This window comes from Colletes latitarsis, chromosome 4 (assembly GCF_051014445.1).
Source record: "Colletes latitarsis isolate SP2378_abdomen chromosome 4, iyColLati1, whole genome shotgun sequence".
Taxonomy (NCBI): Eukaryota; Metazoa; Arthropoda; class Insecta; order Hymenoptera; family Colletidae; genus Colletes; species Colletes latitarsis.
Window position 1 is genome coordinate 38,270,309 of NC_135137.1, and position 20,690 is coordinate 38,290,998.

General features: G+C 43.0%; 1 protein-coding gene and 1 long non-coding RNA gene across 5 annotated transcripts in view; one reads left to right on the top strand and one right to left on the bottom strand.

Moving 5' to 3' along the window:
• Positions 1–20,690, top strand: part of LOC143340960 (uncharacterized) — a 49,629-nt gene that overhangs the window by 27,239 nt on the left and 1,700 nt on the right. For 2 of the 4 annotated variants that reach the window (XM_076763425.1, XM_076763422.1), the window contains exons 2-12: positions 7,324–7,561; positions 7,874–7,982; positions 8,589–8,613; positions 8,689–8,890; positions 8,996–9,345; positions 10,248–10,314; positions 11,050–11,358; positions 11,916–12,069; positions 13,051–13,382; positions 14,697–14,813; positions 16,273–16,359. In XM_076763425.1, coding sequence (XP_076619540.1) covers positions 7,324–7,561; positions 7,874–7,982; positions 8,589–8,613; positions 8,689–8,890; positions 8,996–9,345; positions 10,248–10,314; positions 11,050–11,358; positions 11,916–12,069; positions 13,051–13,382; positions 14,697–14,813; positions 16,273–16,359 — 1,990 coding nt within the window. The remainder of the gene's footprint in view (positions 1–7,323; positions 7,562–7,873; positions 7,983–8,588; positions 8,614–8,688; positions 8,891–8,995; positions 9,346–10,247; positions 10,315–11,049; positions 11,359–11,915; positions 12,070–13,050; positions 13,383–14,696; positions 14,814–16,272; positions 16,360–20,690) is intronic. The other 2 variants (XM_076763423.1, XM_076763424.1) reach the window with 2 other exon arrangements.
• On the bottom strand, positions 5,618–9,215 carry LOC143340966 (uncharacterized). The gene is made up of 5 exons (XR_013079533.1): positions 9,079–9,215; positions 8,694–8,882; positions 7,286–7,529; positions 6,062–6,132; positions 5,618–5,651 (listed from the first exon to the last, which is right to left on the bottom strand). It is a non-coding gene; the product is annotated as an uncharacterized LOC143340966 (long non-coding RNA).

The window sequence follows — 20,690 nt, forward strand, 5'->3', positions numbered from 1 at the left end:
TTATTCTTCTGCCAAGATCGTAAACACATAGCCCTCCCTAGCGATTTATCGTGTCTGCTTCTCGAGCGTTTCTCCGAACAAGAACCCTCGATGAAACCGAAGAGAAACGTGGATCGGATGTACCAACTATTAAAACAAATGTATTTCAATCGTGTCTTTTAAAGATGAAATAAAAATTTCGAATATTAATTGCCGCGTTAATCTTTTCTGAAACGCGAGATCGACTGGTCGCACCCTCTAATTGCCGTTCACCGTTAATTATACGCGTATACACGATACCGAGCTCGATGCGAATCCGTAACGAACGAGGACGTCGCATAAAATTCTTGTAAACGAGATAACTCATTGGAGAACACGAAACATCAATTAGCGGCCATAGAATATTCTCGTGATTGCTTGGTATCGAGCATTGCCCCATCTTTTACGCGACGTTCGTCCGACCGGTTGCATAATAAACTTCTTCATTCACAAAACAGTTTCGCGGTGGAAAGGAATTCTTTTGAGGAACACCGATATCGGTTTTATCGCCGGTTTACAAGCAATACCGCGGCTGGAAAAAACTTCGCGTTGGCCTGGCCTACGACAAAGTCGTGGCTTTAATATGCCACGGTCGATTCACGGGGCTTATTCGATTCGTAGAATTATAACTGTTTCCTTCTGCTGGCAACGAAACACGACCTACGGTCGAGCCACGAAAGTACCGTTTGTTCGCGTCGTAATTATTATTCCTATTACCGTCTGCCTTGTTCGCGTCATAATTAATGTATTTGACCAGCGATGCGACCGGGGAGGATGAAACGGAGCGATTACATCCCCCTCGGTGTGCAATAAATTTTTCATTTTTCATCTATTAAATTTTTTGTACACGTAATAAATCACAGACACTTCCTCCGCGGTGTTTAACAGCGAATCGTAAATATCTCGCGTCGTGTTTTTCCCCCTGCTATCGTTCGTACGAAGTTCGCGGAAAGAAATAGTTAAGAATCGTGGATCCGAATGACTATTTTTTAAATATGCTTCCATCAGCGATCGTTGAGAAAAAGGAAAGTGCTCCAGCATTCGAGCACGATCGTGACCCGATGTCTTCTATTCGGGATCTGCGCGAAGCACGGAACGAGACTCGAAAGGACGAGAATACTCGTCAGGGCGTGTCTTTCCGTGTTCCCTGCAGCCAGCATCGACTTTCTCTGCATTGTTAGCGAGCTGGACGTTCCCCGGGCATCCCTTCGAACGCGGGCAACGCGAGCTCGAATAATTATTCGAGAAACCCGTGTCACGAGCACAGAACGAGGAAAAAGAAAAGTGAAACCTTAAACGAGTCAATAACTGCACCGGCGATTACTTGCAAGCGCCTCGACGCGAAGGACGAATAAAGACCAAGGCCCGCTCGCTGAGAAGGGCTAATGCAGGTGTCGGGGAACCTTTTTGCATTAGGGGACCCCCTGTTTCTTTATAAATTCTCCATGAGGCCACACGCCTCGCGTACGCTGCATTTTGCGAGAACGATACGTCGTCGATGGAATTATTAGGCTTTCCACGCTACTGTCTATTACGAAACATCGATCAGACCGATGGAACGCGCTTTTATTATTTGGTTTCCTACATATTTTAAGTATGAAGTAATCCTGGAGAGAGTCCAACGTGAATTTCTCAGATTCGCATCGTACAAAATGCATAATACATGGCCCTATTTAAATTACAACTTCGATATCGAACGCGATTAACATCGCAACATTGGCGGAATGTAGAACGCTATTAGATGCTCACTCTTATTAAGTCTCGTTAATTTTCACGCGCCACTTAGACCAATGGTTGCCAAACGTCTGGAAAGCGCAAACCTACAAAAAATGGCGGGCATTCTTGCGCCAGAGATATTATAGACCAAACACTTTTCCTAAGTTCATTTGACCCTGATTAAAAAGTAAGTTAAATTTTGATGAATTAAACTAAATATCCAAGTTAAGTACGCGCCTCGCAAGACCTTAGGTTCCCCGTACCTGGACTAATGTATCCCTTTTCTGTGTCATCACACGTGCGGTGTTTTTGTGTCCCTTCGAACGGCCCACAATCATCGTAAAGCGTGAACGGAATCCCGATTCGTTCATTCGAGCATCCTGTTAGATTCATTACGTTAACGCGCGCACGAATGATCGGCATTCGAGCACGGTGTGTCCCGAGCATCGTAATTGGTTCGCGATTACAGCTGTTCCGTCGGGTCGACGCGTTGCATCCTGATTAGCTTAGACTTTATTCTTTTATATTTCCGATTCGTTTTTTTTTTTTTTCTTTAACGAAGATCTCGTATCAAATTAAACGCGCGAGCGAAGAATTTCGATTTCTTTCGACGATGCTTCTCGCGTGACTTCCTCGGACGCATTGAAACAACGTGGTTGCTTCACACGCGTCGTTACAACAAGCGGCATATTAAGAAACAAAATAATTTTAACGAAACGCGTGGTGTTTGTTAATTGCACAGCAACGAGGGTTCTCTACTTTCCCTCCGAAAACAGACAGAATTGCGGTAGCCCGAACGAGAAACTTTGGCTCTACCTTGTTGACCCTCGTTCCCCGGAGACGAGCTATACAATTAGCATAAAATAATAGAATTTATTAATAGAGTTTCTAGTTAACGTTGTCGTGTTATTCCTGTTTCTCATTAACTCGTCGGTGGACGTGCTTGTTTTCGAATACCAGTTCTTCGAATCTTTCGCATTCTTTATGGAAGGCCTTCTTACCACGACTTTTAGCACAGAATATAGTGATATTTCTCATTAAATCAGTGTTATTCAAAGTAGTCGTCTACCCTCTATTTTGATACGCGCCTCGATCCTCATTAAGGTTCACAGACACTCGAGAATGCGTACATTATTTATCAAAATAAGTAAAAAGAACTGTTAGTAAACAAGTTTAGGATCCAACAGTTTACGAGTTCTAACGAAGAGTTTTACTTCGTCGCAGCAGGTGTTCATAGCGACTTCCTTCCATTTTGATACACGCCTCGATAGGTACGTGTTCTCATAGAGGATTACAGGCGCTCGGGAGTGCGTACCTTATCAAAATAAGCACAGAAGCGCTGGCGAACATAAATTTAGAAACCGTTCGCGAGTTCTAACGAAGTATTTTATTTCGTAGCAGCAGGTGTTCATCCTCCCTCCATTTCGACTCACGCCCCGATACGTGTCGTTGAGATTTACAGACGCTCGAGAATGCGTACACAGTACTTAGAAAAATAAGCAGAAAAGTGTTAGGAAACAGTGGTCTAGAATTCAATAATTTACAAGTTACAAGCTATAATATCGCGAGCCAGATATCTCGAGTGCCCATTTTGCTTGAGATTCCAGACTTTTTCTCGCCGATAAATGGGACATTTAAATTTCTACGTATGAAAGTTTTGATTGAAAGTAGCGTTCCACGGTAAAGACCGCAGCGAATTAATAGAATATACAAAGAGGAATTTTCTATGAAACCTGCTCGACGGCGTGTCGGTACGCGCGATGACGGCTGACGATGATGAGTTTTAGACAGAAAGTAGTAGAATAGCCGCGAAGGTGTGAAAGAGGATCGTAACAGTTGTAACACTTTCGTGGCATGATCGTTAAACAGCGATATCGACGACAGTAACGGTATGTCATTCTATATCGATGAACTGGCTCCTCGTCGGCCAAACCTTCTCAAAAATCTACGCGCGTCCATTGCCCGCGAGATTACATAACAGATTTCGGTCATGAATCGATCCGTAACATCGACATCCAACAGCGTCAGAGACGAACAAAATATAAATCGAAATTTTATTCGCTGCTCCACTTCTCATACTACAATCAGAATACGATTATTCTAAAAAAGAGTTTTTAATCAACCTCTGCGGCCGAGTTCGCGTCGAGACTGAATATTGTACTTTGCCATACTCGTTTCGGTATTAATCCAGTCACGGTGCAGAAATTTAAAAAACGTAATCGCGTACAAGGAAAACAATCTTTGGCCTCGTTTCGAGAAGCATACGCGGAAACGTTGCAACCAGGAAAACGACACTGTTTAATGCCACGCGCGGGAATCTATGACGACAGAAATTGCGTAAGTCGTACGCGTAATTGATCGATGGAAATTAAATAAACGATTTTTACTCCTAGCCATAGAATTAACGATCATGAACGAAATGTTCGAGTTTCGAAGACCGTTGGGTGAACGTTTCCCAGAGAGATTCTTACGGACGAGGGTACAGAGCGCGTTTACCGAGCTGTCGAGAAGTGGTACAAGTGTCAGGAGTTGTTGAAAACGCACGGCGTCGCGACTATTTTCCAACGCGTCTGAAAAGGTGGCTCTTCGTCGCAGCAACAACGACTTCCTTAAGAACGTCACGAGGTACGCGTTAAAAATGCGTTAACAGCTTGTAACGAGTGCCTTTCGTGTCAGTGATCCCTGGCCGAGAAATCTTGGACGTCTCGGTAGGTGTCGTCGACAGGTATTTCACCTTCGCGCCGAGAGGCGAGCTTCTTCTTTGTGGTGCTTTTCTCTTATCTGCCCGGATCGACGATCCAGAGAGACTAGTCTTTCAAGATCGAACCGAACGTGTGCATACAAGGTTGTGCGCGCCCGAGCAGAAGCTGAGCCCGTCGTACGCGAAACGGTTTCGTTACTCTCGATACCTGGCTAATTCTTTTATACATTCTTTTTTTTCGCTCCGCGTCGCCGATGCCCGATAAGGAACTTTGCAATTTTCCGATAATTGCGTACAAGCTCTCGGGGTTCGCGGTTAACGTAAAACGGTAATTACGCCCGTAAATAGTCGCATGTAAAGTACCTTCGAATAGAAAGTTTCTGGCCTTCGCGGCGCGAGGCGTCCGTACAGACGTCTGCCCCAGAAGGCGAGCACTCTAAAAAGACAAACCCCACCCGGGGGCACCGTAGGAAAGAGCAGACGATGGAATTCCCTTTTGCCTTCGGTAACGTTCGACGAGTAAAAAGAGCGACGCAAAGGCCACCAGGGACAAGAGACGGAGGGCAGAGGGGGTTTGGTTCAAGACGTCGAGCCCTCGGGCTAGGCGGAGTCATTCTAAAACTAGCGTCTCTCGTTCTTTCTAATGACTGTCATTTACCTGGTGTCGTCCTCGTGTCCTGCAGCATCCGACAATCCGCGACGGGCCCTCATACTGCACGTAATCTTTTCAATGTCCGGGGCAAGATGGATTCCCGGCGTCATTAGGGAGCATAAAGTGTCTTTCTTTCCTTGCCCCCGTTCCAACCCCCCCCCCTTTCCGTCTTTTCCGTCTGTCCGTGGAATTTGCCTCGACTCCTCCGCCCCTGGCCCTCTCGTAACCGCCTCTGCGCGGCGTTCCTTACTCACCGTTGGCAATGGTGCGTCAGGTGTGGTCATTAATTTCGCAGCGAGCTGGAAAAAGTTCGCGGGGAACCGAACAAAGGTAACCGAGCGGCGTTCGCTCGCCGCCCCGACCGGAGGCTGAAACCAGGATTTTTGCGGTACAATTATTCGCGAAGGTGAGCCACGTAGACACGCGGAATTACTGTAATTCATCGTCGACCCGAACCCGTTCGAGTTTTCCGAAGATACGCAAGAAACTACCGGTTTCTAAATTTTTTCGAACGTTACTCACCTCCTGAAAGAAGATCCACGCGATCGATGCGAGCGATGGTACCTGAAACCATACGAGAAAATTATTATTTTGAATTGCGTAAAATCGAGTACTCGAATCGAGCACAGAGAACTTTAACGAGCAGTTTCATCCCTAATTTGGCGCTGCGTTTGAAGTCAGAGAAGCGTGAAAGATTACGAATGTTCGGAAAAGGTAATAATGGGAACGCGAGCGAGAAAACGAGGCTTGGAATTTAGATATACGGATTAATCCGGTTAGTGTATACGAAACGCAATCGCTCCTTATAATTAGCCGGGTAGCAATGAACTCGGGAGAAGGCGGAAATCAATCGGAAACGTTCGATCCACTACCATTACCGCCACCCCCGCAAGGTATTCGGGGCCACGCGACTGTCTCGCCACCGGCACGCGAGTTACGTTATATTATATACCGAAACACGTGTGTATACATACCGCAGGCTAGACGGGATCGAGAATTTCCAGCGTTGCAATACGCCGAACGAGACCGCGACAACGATTTTCAGCTGTAAAAATAATTATTGTCATTATTAGCGGTAGCCACGATTTTGTATGATTTCGCAGAACGCGCGGGAATAACGGCGAGAAAGTAACGTTGCTCGCTTTACGTAACGAAAAGAAGAGGCTTATTAACGCGGTTAAATCCGGGGTAACATTATTATTGCGAGTATGTGTACTTCACGGAATCATTCGGGCAAATGAATCGCGCTCCACTTTCTGCGCCGAGTGGTAACGCGAACCGCGAAACAATACGTGCAATAACGACGATCTACGGTGGAACTCCATTTTATTCATTAAATTAATTTAAACAAAATAATACTTTGATAGCTTCTCTTGTCGGTGTTCGATTAATTGAATTCTAGTACAATTGAATCCACTCGTATATACGTAGACTCGGTTTGTTTGAACAAAAAAGTTAATAGATTACGGACAATAAATAATAGCCTGTTGGCAGGTGCAAAAATGAAAGCAAGAAATTTTCCTTCGCCGTTTCGACGGTAAAATAAGGCGTAGGTCAATACACGCTTGAGATATTCGAACAATAGATTACTCTTAAGTGTGTGTTGACCTACGCCTCATTTTATCATTGTTACGAGAATAAAACTATTTCCGACGCGAAACCGCACAAAGGGTCGGAACTTTGAAGAGAAAATTTCTTGCTTTCCTTTTGCACCTGTCCAGCCTTCTATTATTTATTATCATTGATTTACGGACTACGACTGACCATTAAATTAATATACGATTTGAACAATCAGCAGACAGTGGGCGGAATTAGCGACTTCCTATTATACGAACGTATCTAAGTATTTTGGTGCCCGGAGCGATAACGGCACACGGTATCCTTTGCTCGGAATAGATACGCGTGTAGTATCACTTTCCTTTAAGAGGTCGATTATTATTTCATAATATACATCCTGTCTTATAAAAATGTCGATCTTTTCGAGAAGGAACCGGAGTTAATAAAACAATTTTTGCCTGTGTTATCGCAATTCTATTACGAACGATCCAGTTATACGAATTGCTTGGCCCCCGGGCGGATTAGATAAATGGAGCTCTACTGTATTCCAGGTTTAAAAGTATAAGTCTCTTTGTTAATCGTTCCGTTCACTGGATAAGCTCTATACCAGAACGACGTTGACTGGATACTCGATTACATACGAACGAAGTTGTGTTGACGTCGCGTTTAATTGTTGTAGGTCCGGTGGTTCGTCCAGCACGCCCAGTGCTGGCATGGTTCCATCGACCGGTGGAGGTCCTGGAAACCCGACAGGAGGCGGCAGGATGGCCGTCATCGGTGTAACCAGAAACGTGAGGCTCAGACGACGCGGAGCGTCGGGATTCGGCTTTTCTCTGCGCGGTGGTCGGGAATACGCGGCTGGATTTTACGTCAGCGACGTTCAGCCTGGAGGGGAGGCACACAGAAACGGACTAAGGGTAAAGATCGCTTGTATTACAAAATTCCTTAGCGCGTGTCTTAAAAATATACCGTAATAATAGGGATAACGATAAATGTCGCAAGGATCCAGTTACGATTTCCAATATTAATTTGCGTACAAACTAGAAAGTGTAAAACAAAACGTTCGAAGCCGTTCGATTTTGACAAATCCCTAGCCAAGACTCGGTCTGGTTAAATCTGTGAAATTGGCGTTAACCGGCACGAATCGATTTTGCAATTAAGCAACGGGTTTCTGCTCTATTTCGTCGGGCACGTTTTATGTAGTTTCACTCGACGCTTGTTGCTTTCAGGTCGGCGATCAGATCATAAGGGTGAACGGGTATCCTGTGGAGGACGCCGTCCATCAGGAAGTCGCGCTTCTGGCAAAAAACCAGCAAGTGCTCGTCCTCAAGATTCGAAGTAATTACCACGTTTCTCAGATTCCTCGAGCAACGCCAGATGTCATCCGTTATCTCGCCAAGGGGTTTTTCTACTCCGGACGTTCAAAAACACCGACTTTTTCGACGTATTCGCTTGTCGATTCCAAGCATCGGAAACGCGGTTCTGAATTATTACATTTTATATCGTACTAAATTTTTTCCAAGCTTAAACCGATCGCTGAATATCTGTGGCGAAGATCGTTATAGTCTTTACAGTTATTTGCACGGACACGCGCCGCTGTGTCCAATTTTAACGCTGTTTTTCTCAAAACTACTTTCTCCGAGACGATGTTCCTAAAAATTCCAATACTAACGGACCGATCTTTGTGGAATTTGGCACACGTTTAAAGCAAACATATTTTTTACTGGGGCTACGACCAGTATTATGTCTGGAGTCGTTCTTTTTTGAAGAAAATTAAAGATTGGCAGAATTTTATTACTGAATATAAATAATTGAGGAACTTGAAGTGATCATTCCACACTTTCGGAAAACGCAAATTTTGTTGAGACCCCCGAAGTAAAAAAACCCCTCGATCCTGTCTTTGTTATCGACGTTGCGAACTCATTAACCCTGTTTTTCTTTCAGGCGTGGGAATGATACCAGTGAAAGAGTAAGTACCGATCGGTCATTAAACCTTCCGCAAGACAATCCGCGTTCACACGAGGAGCGTTTTCTCGTTTTAAAGATTACCTTATGATTCGCAAAGCAATCCGAACGACCCGGTCACCTGGCACATGGTCCAACAGCAGCAACAGCAATTGCAGTACAACGAGACTGGCGTGGGAGTTGTACCGAGCACCGAGGTCAGGATTCGGATCCTCGTTGGGGAGAAGGGTCGACTGGGATGCGGCGTTTGCAGGGGCATTGTGCCTGGCCTGACTGTTCAGGTTAACAAAGACTCTATTAACAATTCCGGATTCAATAATCGATGGATCGTTAAATCGGTGTTACGCAAAGTGACCGCGAGAACTGATCGGATGAAAATTAAACAGGGCACCAGAGACGATGGGCCAGCGAGAGCAGCAGGCTTGAAAGCTGGCGACGTGATCGTCTGGTGCAACGGGCAGCGACTCACCGATCTTCCGTTCGAAAGAGCTATCGAGGTAATGAGAAGCTCCGCCGTTCTCGATTTAATAGTGCAACGATCCGCACCCAATCACCTTTACGACTGCCCCGAACCACTCTGGACCCGAGGATCGAGTGGCTACGACTCCGAAACGTCGAGCGTGGCTGCAGCCAGTCCTCAACCTCAACAGAATCCTTCTTATTCGCCGCAGCATCACCACGACGCCAGGATGAACCATCGATATCCCCGCGACGACGCCTGTAATCGAAACGGAAGGTTAGTGTGGTATATATCCTGTCGACTGTGGCGGATATAATATCTTACGTTGCATTTACGGTTTTACATATGTTACAAAAAGCTCTTATCTTTTTATACTGTTGCTGGAATAATGTAGTCTCTAATCGAATAGAAAAGACTGTCGTACGCTTCCTGGACGACACAAAGAACGTGAAGAGGTCTGGTGTAGTGATGTAAGTGGTAGCTTCAGGTACACCAAGGTGTCGGCACCCTGAAATCTTGAACCGATTGATGTTTAATACACTGTCCTAAGTTTCGAAATCCACTCTGAAAGATGGATTCCCTTGTCTTAGAGTCCTACCGTACAATTAAGTAACGTAAAACAAGATTCCAGGTTGGAACAGCCGGTGAAGACCGATTACGACGTTCCAATACGATTATCCTAGATTCCTTCGAATAAAAGTTCCTTGACATTCGCGAAACGTCAGCGATTAATTGCATAAATCGCGTGACGCAATCGCGAACGCGCTGCACTGTTACAGCATCGTCGAACCTGGGATTATTGTACGTAATTCCAATTAACAACGATCGTTTCGAGCATACCGTCTACAGAGAATCGAGTCGTACGATCTGCACAAAGTATCGGTTGCGCGTTTTACGGCACCGGATACATATCTCTGTCGTTACGAACCGTTATCGAATGGCATCGATGAATTTACAACGGGAGAAAGTCGTTCTATTAATAGGACATTTCGCGATAATGATCGCGGTGCTAAGCACGACGAATTCCTAGCTGCCACACGAACGTTCATCCTGCTCTTAACCCAGCTCGGCTGGTCGAGCTTCCTCACGACGTCGTTTAATTGGGAATTAGAAAGTACCAGCGAAGTGCAATCGACGATGAAAAATCACTCCACCACGTGTCATTGAATTTTTTCTAGGATCTGCTGTCCATTGGCCTTGTCCACCAGCAGTTGCAGCTCCACGGAATGGGCTCACGTGGATCAGGTAAACGCATTCCCCTTAAATCAAAATTACCTGCGACTTCGCTTGCAAAAGTAAATTACGCGTAACGTAAGAATGTAAACTTTAACGTTACACGTCTTCTGCGATCTTCTTTCGTCGGATGCGAAGGGTACAAGAGGAGCTGATGTTTTTTCAAAGAAAAGTCTACTTCTGGAAGAAACGGAAATAACGACCGGATGAAACTGCAGAAAATCCTCTCTGTATTCTTCATGCGCTCTGCTCTCTTTCCCAGCTCGCTAATTACTATTACCGTCTTCTCGCGTGCCACCTGTTTGCCGTCTACTAGCGCATTCTTTCTCTCTCTCAGACTGATTTCGCTGACATTTGAACCCAATTCCGACGCAACCTACCTCGCTTGTCCCATTGTTGGATCCTTCGGCCTTCATACGTCACTCATCCCACGATCTTCCACGAAATTTCGATGCTCGTGTAGAAAACAAGCACAATAAAATAGAAGCCTCCTGGATTAACAGCCGGTGTCTATCAAATATAATGGAAAAGAATTCACATCGCGAGGAGGAAGATCGCAGATACGTTTAGATCTCGACGAGCATCCTATCTGATCGTTTACAGCACGGTTGCTAACTCGGGTAACCACCAGAAAATGTACAGTGGTTAGCTTCGGTGACAACTTGCTCCACCACTTTGCATTTTCACAGTGGTTATCCTTCCTAACCATTGTTTACTTTTTTTAAATCGTCTTGTTCCGACTTTCAGGCTCAAGAATGGACCCGCAAGCCAAATAACACCACTGTAATCCGTATAAATCAGAACCAGAACCAAAATCACAGGCTCATTGGCGGGCCGGGTCATCCGAATTCGCGCGGCAGCTACGAGGACGACATCGACAACGAGCCTCTTTACGATCCGGTGGCGCCCAGGATCGACTACGAGGTCCACGATTTCGACGCGAATCCGCGCGACGAGGCGAATCGTCGATTAGCTTATCGACGTGACAACTGCAGACAGCAGGACTACATGTACGACGGACCGGCGGACGATGTTCTCCCCTATCACGGATCCAAAGTAAGGAAACGGCCGCTTTCTAAACGCCGGCAGTCTTTCGGTCGTTAACTTATTCCACTGGAACGTAAACAAACCTCGTGGAATTCCCAGTGAAATGAAAAAGAAACTTGTTTAATAATTAACGAGTCTTCGACGCGCGCGCTTTCTACCATCGAGCACCCTCGTAATCGTGCCGATCGTCTGATCGAATTAGCGTGACGACCGATGAACGGTGCACCTTCGACGCGACTTCGTTAAAAAGAGAAACTGTCTGCATTTCGAGACTTGTAAGAGGGTGGTGTGATCCAGAACTTTGAAAAATTGGTTTCTTTAGAAAATAGCTGTTAACGAACGAATTGTCGATATTAAACTTTTTAACTCTGGTATTGAAAACCTTATTAATAATTGAGAAAATGTAGGCATTGGATATATGAACGCTTACAAGATTTGAAATCGATAGATCTGATCGATAGAACTGTTTTTAAAATTAAGAGAGCCTAAGTTCGCGTGCTCTGGATCAAACTACCCCCTTAAACGGGTAGGTTTAATGCCCTCTTCCTGGAACTTGTGTGCTGTAGGAAAACGGTTCGCAGGACGGCAATCGGCTCTCCGACTTGCAGATGATGCAAAAACCGATCGAGGGAGACAGGAAAACGGTGACCACCGTGGAGGTGCATCAGACTGTGTGCCCACCGGCACCTCCGCCACCTCTTTCTTACAAATGGCCGGCAGGTTTGTCAAAAACTCTCCTGAAACAATTCGCTACATGTACAGAACGACCCTGAAAAAGATGGTCTGGATCGAAACGGTGAAACAAAGTTTAATAACCATTGTTAGTCGACTCATCAACGACGCAGATAAGACTCGAGTGGAATGGACTCAAAAAAGTCTTACCAACGTAGTACCGACACTACATAAATTGATGGACGTTATCAAAGAAATTTCCACGAACAACAATTGTTTAACGCTACTAACGTAATCACTGCTGATTGATTTACCAACAACATAGATAAAGCTCTGTGTGTGTGTGTGCGTTGCCAGAGAAACTCTTCCGTAAGTCGCGTAGAAAATAAAACGATTATCTGCTCCGTTAAGTGCGATACAAGTCCTTAGCGTAATGTAATAACGCTAAACGTCGATGATTATAACTGTTTCTTTGATAGCGTTCATCTAATTAAATCTATACCTTCTACCATATGTTTATAAAGGTACTTGAACTCTATTCCACAATCGGAATCCTCTTCCTTGTTGAGATCATCTTTTTCCAGATCATTCTGCTACTAGAAAAACCAACGAGAATTATTCTATTAATAAAATATAAGATATATTAGTAACATATACTATGGACAAACAAAAAGTACATTTAAATAACAGAATCGGGCAAATATTATTCGCCAACAACGAATACAAATTTTTTCGCTCGTAAACCAGCTTCATTAGCAAATTCCTTCGGCAATAATAACCCGTAAACGAATTTTTTAGAGCAACGTACGGCCGATCGGAAGCTAATTTACGAACGAATCTAAAATTTCGATCGTCGTTCGCGATATAAAATTTCCCCAATCCCGGCAGCCAACCGTACACGGATTTTCCGCTTATTGGAAGATTCCGGCTCGTTGTACGGTCAATTGAAAATTTCATGCCCCGACTGCCCCGGCGACTTCCGAAACGCTGATCGTAAAGTGACACGAGCACCCGGTGATATTCACGCAGAGACCAAGCCAATGAACGCCATGGGTATGCAAATGGGTAGCACGATGTCGATGGGCAGCACAGGCTCGACGGAGACGGAGTCGAGTCTGGAGTCGTCCTGCAGCAAGGACTCCGCGTCCACCTCTTCGTCCTTGTCGACGTCCTCCTGCGAACCACCGTCGACGGTTTCCTACGGTTCGGTGACGGCAGCCTCGACCGGGACCAATAAAACCAACGACACGGCGACCACCGTACACGCGACACCCCGCAATTGCGCCACAAGGACGTCGCCGATCGCCTGCACCGACCTAAGCACTGCCATAACGCAAGAATTGCAGAGGCGAGCGCAGCAGGTAGGAGCAACGCATTTTTCTTTCGCGATACCGAATGGTATGCCGCGTCGGTGCACCGTACGTGTTTCTAGCATTATCTGGAAGTTTATACGCGATACTGGAATTTTAATTTTCGATACGTTTCCATGTTGTCGGAGATCCTTTACATTTTATTTCATCCTATCTGTGCCCGGGCGTACCAGCAAGCGCGCCTCGGGCAAGACATTGTGATCAGAGTTTATCTCTGGGGCGTATCGAGGTTTAAACCAACGTTAGATGCGGATAAAGTACATTCTTTCGTGCTTAAGAACAATGCATAAATTCTCGTATTTCGAACATTCGATTTACGTTATTATACTGGATGGACTTGTTCCTGAAGGGGACCCGAAAGAAGGTCGTCGAGACAATTTTAAAAGTAATTTAGATCTTTGAACTACGGAAATATGCACATTGATCCGAGAGTAAAGTTTAATTTTATCGTAGATACCAGATATAAATTTTATTAACGTAGTCTGAATTTAGAATAGTAGTTGGAAAAGCAAAAATTTCAGTCGGGCACAGTGTCAGTCACGCTTTCTTGCGTTTTCGTGCACCGTCTCCTCTTTATATGTTTTTTCAATATTTATAAAGGAAAGAACATCGATCGTTATTGATACTCGGCAAAGTAAAATCAAGTTGCTCATTTTTTCTTAAATATAAGAATACTTTTGACAATGTTCTACGCAGTATATGTATCTTATACGTGTTACTTCCATATCTATTACATTTTTCGTGCATAAATGTCATGTGTACATTGCATATCTTGAATATTGCATATGTTGAATGAATACTTATTACTGACCACAATAGTTTAGTATAACGTTCGTAATTTCTGAAATTTAATAAAATAAACTGAAATTTAATGAAATTAACCTTCTAAACTCAAGCATATAATCTAGTGCAATGTAATATTACAATAATTTGCAAATAATTCTATAATGCTTAAAACGTTTCTTTACTAATACCTTGTGCGTCACCTTTGAAGATAACATTTCGCACTAGAGATAATATTTTCTGAGAATCTAGTCCTGGCGTTAACAATAACCGATGACTTACGTCGACGCTATGTGCGTTACGGTGTCAGTACTTGATAACAATGACTAACCAAAAACCGTTTTTTACGATTACGCAAAAATCGAAGGCGAGACAGCGATCTGTCCTTAACAATATCTGAAGTAGCAATTAAGTCATTTAAACGTTTCCGTGTCTACTGGTAGCCGTGCCTAATCGTTTCATTCTTCCGCGAGATAATTGATTATCGACACGTGTCACGTACCTATCGACATCCCATTCCAGAGGAGCATGAACAACGCTGCCAAAATGGAAGGTGCTAAGGAAAGGACGCCGGAGACGCGAAAGCCACAAAATCCGGAAGCTCTGAGGGCGCAGGAGCACAAAGTCACACACGACAAGGTAAGAGAGTCGCTTTGTATTGAAACACCATGGTACCATAGGAAGCCTAAAGCTTGTAAGATCGCGAGAAAGGTAAGGAAAGATCGTGGATCGAGTATTCTAAAATTAACTACGGAAATGCTAGAAGAAACTAGAAAGATTCCGCGTATATAGTATGCTGAGCGTCGAAAGAAAGCAATTACGACGGTAAAGTGGCTGGCAAAAAGCAATACACAAATGAAGCAAGTCGTTGGAAAAGATTACTGTTTGCTCGAGGAAATATCTTTTTCCATAGACTCTGGTTTACATCGATCCGGAATAATATAATCGAGGATTAAACGTACGGTTCTTTCTTGCCTAATATTTCGCTCGATCTTTCGAAATTTTCTATTCGCGCAATAACACTTTTTATCGGTGCGTTAATTTGTTTGTCAGTTATAATTGCAGACCGAGAAAACATTGGTAAATACAAAGTAGAATGCAATAGAAACGCACACGCGTGTATCGTAGATAAATCAAGGTTTTGATCGTCATAGATTTTTACATTAAAGTCATTCACACCCGGTTTATTTTGATTTTTAATCGTGTACTATTATAGATAGGCGTACGTGGACTCGTGTGAATGACTATATCTATGATCTTTAAAACAACTAAAAGCGCAATCGCGTCGCGTGATTACGCACGCTTACGATCGTGTAAATAACGAGCGACTTCGATAGATTTTTAATCGATGAAGCGTAGTATAGATTTTTAACTGGGGAAAACAACGCTCACGAAAAACGCAAACGTCATTAAACGTGAACGACTGCTGAAAAGATCCGTGGCAATAATGAGTAGAGAGTCGATCTAATTAAAAATTATTGCACGATGTTGCAAACGATTGAACTTTCGTGGGTGAACGTTCAAACGACGATATTCACAGGCGCAGCGCTCGCTCGAGTATCCTTGCGCAGTTTATAACCGTACGCGGATGAAGCGAGCGGCGCACTCGCAAATTCGTCGTCTTCTTTGCTCCGTTTTCGATACGTTTCGCTTCTATTTCCAATTACAGAAGTAAAAGTGCAGTTACAGAGTAATAACATCGAAACTTTCACGCGGAGAAAAGTTTGCGACTGATACAGTCGCTTCGACTTCGGTGCAGAACAAAGCTCTTCGTTGGTTACTCAAGCATTTATTAAAAACTGTTCAACAAAGTGTTTAACCTTGGTCCTGAATTGTTTTTTCTCCTTTGGATGTGAGTGAATTGAATTTAATTTGCTAGGGAGGGGCGAAAATAAAATATAAAAAAACGCGAGAAAATACGATAAGAATGTTTACCTAGCAAATTACCTAATAAAATTAAATATCGTTTCTTGGTATTATTTTATAATTCGCAGTTTTAAAGAATTAAATACCGAATTGTTAATAAATGCTCGAGTGGCCAACGAAGAGCCTTGTTTAAACGTCCGTTAAATCGATTCGATAATTAAATTGTTTGCAGCTGATGGAGGAGTTCAAACGTGCTCACCGAAAGATGTTCAATTCCGCGCAGCAGAAAGTTCATTTCTCCGATCAGCCGTCCGAGCAGGTAAGAAAACGATAAGCTTATCATCGTGTCGAAAACAAAGTGCGACGTGTTTCCGAAAACGTGCCTCTTCGATCGATCGAAAGCCCATTATCGAATCCGGTACCTCCGCGTGACGATTGCAACATTGCCGTTCGAGCTACTAAATTAAAATTTCGCGGAACTTATTAAATTAGCGAGCAACGATGCACTTTTTCCGATTGCAATTTCGCCGCTTACGACTTTCACCGTTTCTTTCTTTCGCCAACGAAGACGTTACAGCTTCTGATCACTGAAAAGATCCCCGCAAACGAAGGTAAAATTCCTCTTTAGATTACGGAACGATACGCGCGCGCGTGATGGAAAAAGCGGAACTAAGGATACGTAAGCGAGCAATTAAAAAATCCTATTAGCAGCACACTCGGAATTGCGACTCTGCGGCTAAGAAGCTTTTTCGATTGAGATTACGCTTAGCAACCGAGACCAATTATGTATTGATATACAGGGTGTTTGAAACCTTCAAGTGTGAAGGAATGTTTTAATCAAATTTTATGTGAAAACGTCGATAAAATTTTCCTGGCAGCTTTAATAAACAAAATAATTAACACGTTCGCTATCACGCATCGCATACCCGTGGGAGACCAACGTCGCACAGTAATAATTTTCTATTTTACGCTGGTATAAACAAACGAAATAAGAACTATAGACAAGTGTTACATTATGTGAGACAAACTATTCAAAACATTCGGTTGGCTTATACAATACTATTTATTTGTATGTTGCGATGCTTACTATTTTTATATTGGTTAATCATCCCTTAAAGTTTGGGGAGCTACCTATAGTCAAACACGGTGTATAAAATGGCAAAAAGAGGCGGGACTTCGTCGGATAATACACGAACATTCTTACTCTGTTAATTACACAACCACGAAGATCTGCCAAAGTAAACAGATAAGGCCTCGAAATTACGAAGCCTTCGGTGCGGTTATTGTCTGCGCGGCGCGAACGAACTGCGCTTCCGTGTGTTGGTGCACACGCTCAAGTGCACCTGAATTTATGTAGAAGCGTGTTATTAACTGTTATACACACGTACGCGGATCGTTGGAACGAGATAGAGAGCGATCTGCCGGTTATAGTCACGTACATTTCACCGTTTTGTCTCAGTATCTCAATCTCCGCGCGATAGAAAGCATCGACGGTCGTTCAGTCGCTGAAAGCACTAAATCACTCCTTTAATTGAGACGTAATTAAGTGATTACAATACATTAACTGCGCGCGCTGAGGACAGCGAAGACTTTCTAAATCGAACCGTTTATACAGGCTATTTCATAGCACGTGTTGTCTATTCCAATAGTGCAGAGGGGGCAAAAAAGCAATGTAAAAAGATCGAGAGATAACGAGAAATTGTTGACAGTTTTGTGCAAACAGTTTGGTAGAAACTGATTAAGAATTAGCGGAGCACAAAAATGGTTATAAAGTGAGAACAAGGTAAAATACAGCATACGTTTATGTGAACTTTTTTCACTGCTTTTATGTCCCTTGTAAACCATTAAAGTAGAAACACATATTATGAAATACCCTGTATATCAACGAGCCATTCGATCGGGCGACTATCAGTGATTTATCGTTCGTGACTTCGCGTCAGAATAATCGGAACTGAATTGTTTCTAAGGTGTTCGATGTTCTACGGAAAGATAGACATAATCGTGAATTCGATGAGTCATTATACAGAGTGTGTGAAAACTGATGGTTCAAACTTTGGGTACGTGTAATGTCATCAAAGTAAGCAGAGGAGAAAGCCTTCTCCCAATCGTTTTAGCACTTCTAGATCCATCACTGAGAGTAAAGAAAAACGTGAACATTGATCTAGAAATCAACGGTTACCGAGCTATAAAGGAAAATACGATTTCATCACAGCAGGTGTCAGAAACGTCTTCCGCCTATTTCAATAGATGTGTCGAGATTTACATATATTCAGTGAATGAGTACAGTATTCATCAAAATAGACAACAAAGTATTCGATATACGTATCCAAAATTTGAACCATCAATTTTCGTAGAACGTCACCCTGGTTCGCCTTAAGGGAGCAGTCTGGAGAATTCAGATCAAAGAACAGATGTTATAGGACTTTGAACAGAATTCTATATCAGTGGCACACAATCTGTTCAATTACTGGGCCAAACAAAATGAAACAGTATCTTAAACGAAATGTGTGAACAAGAAGTGTACGAAGAATGGCATAGATTCTGCAGAATAAGTTTAACACTTGGCCTTAATAAGGTTGTAGAAAATTGCATAATAGAATTTAGATTGCTATCTTTCAATTAGTTCCTGGTTTTGTTTATATTCTTATTCGCTACTAAATACCTTCTTTAAAATTGTAAATAGTACCGGATACGAAAGCAGAACATTATCTGAAATATTTAAATTGGAAGTTACTGTATGAACCTTTATCGATAATTAAATTAATCTTACACTCATTGATAATGATATTGGCTTCATGTTTACAAATACTGTAATACCCAATTTACAATCCGCAGTAGCAGAAATGTAACTACTGTAGTAAAATGTTAACTATAATAACTCTTGAAGTAAACATCAGACGTAAGATCTTTTTTGTCTATCTCTAACCACATTGAAAATACAATTTGTCCCAGTCGCGTGGGACATCCTGTACAGATACGATTAGAATTAAGTTACTATAAAAGAACTGCATGGCTGGCGACGGTCATTTCGATCCACTTATTCCTACTGATGAAAAAAAAAAAAATAACGAAGGAAGAGTAATTTTCGGACCGATGTACCAGACTGCCCCCTTAAGTACACGTGCGTGCGGTCGTTTGTCGATTCCACTTCTTCTTGCAAATTGCGGCAGACGTGCAAAATAATAGGAGGTTACATAAGACCGCGAGCAACGCTCGTGACTGTTTTCAGTCGACTCGAGTCGCGTCGTGCGATCGGTTTCAAGGCGGTCGCGTCAGGATACCGCAAAACTGCGGAGGACCTCGCGCGACTATGATTAACGAAAACGCTAGGTCGCGTTCATCGTTCGTGAAACGCTGCAAAGTGTCCGCGTAATTCGTAAAAAAACAAACGTCTCGCGTCCTCGAATCTCGTGCACCGAGTGATCCGTCATCGACAACAGTGAATCGCAATCGGTTTCGATCGCCGCGAACATTTCCTTGAACCGTTAATTGACGCGCCTGGTATAATTTATACAAATTCATCAGCGCAAAAACACGGTCGAAATTAACCGTTATCGATCCATTAAAAAGAAGATCGCATCGCCGGCAGAATGGAAAGTTAATCGGAGAATGATAACGCTTTGAAACTCAGACGATGAACAATTTAATGAGCAACGGTGAACGGAGAAGGAGCCGCATCTTGGTCACCATCACGCCTTACGATGTTAGTTATCGACCCAATCAGTTTGCTTGATAGTTAACGTCTATGATCGCGTGTAATTCACATACGATCCGAGAATAATTAACATCGTGAAACGAAAAGTGCCGATAAGAACGTTCATGCCAGTTTTTTTAACTAAAGTTTTAGCATAATTTGTAGATTGGTGAAAATTATAGAATACGTATTTATTAGTAGTTATAGAGACTGGTTTAACCTTTGGGCGCGTGGAAAATTTGCGGTGAATACAAATCATTAATCATAATCCGCTTTTCCTTCCGACGAACGAGAAATTGAAAATGATTCGGTATTACTTGCTACAAATTTTGCGTTTTTCAATGACCTATTTTATAAAAGTAATCTAATCTGTTGACAAAGTATGGAAAGAATATTCTACTTCATTAAGTATTTTCATCGTCATCCTTGGTGCACAAGGCCTCGCGTTATCATGCAATAAGATAGGCTTCCTATCTACTATTGCACTACATTAACTAAGCCATATTTGTTTCTGACGCGGGTTTCTAACCGCCGTCTAGTCGATCCAAAATGCAAATAAAACTTAAGTGACATAGCATTTTTTAATCAGCGATTTGTCAATCGCGAATGACCGACTTTTAAATTACTTTCATTTTATCGTTTCCTGTAATATAACGCGTTTACAAAGTAATGATCCGCATATCATAAACGAATCACATTTATTACAGTACTTTATTCACATTGTTGAAGGAATATTCTCTCCTTTTTTGAATCTTATCTCTGACGGTTTTCAGCATCGTAAAGAAGTACATTCCTTTCATTTTATTACTGTTCTCTGTATCGTAACTTACGAGGCTACGATCCGTATATCATTAGCAAATACGCGATATCTATATGTATAACTTCGTACATGTACTAACCTTCGTCTATACAATTCCATTTCATTTTACATTACCTCTAGGGTCAACACTTCCCAC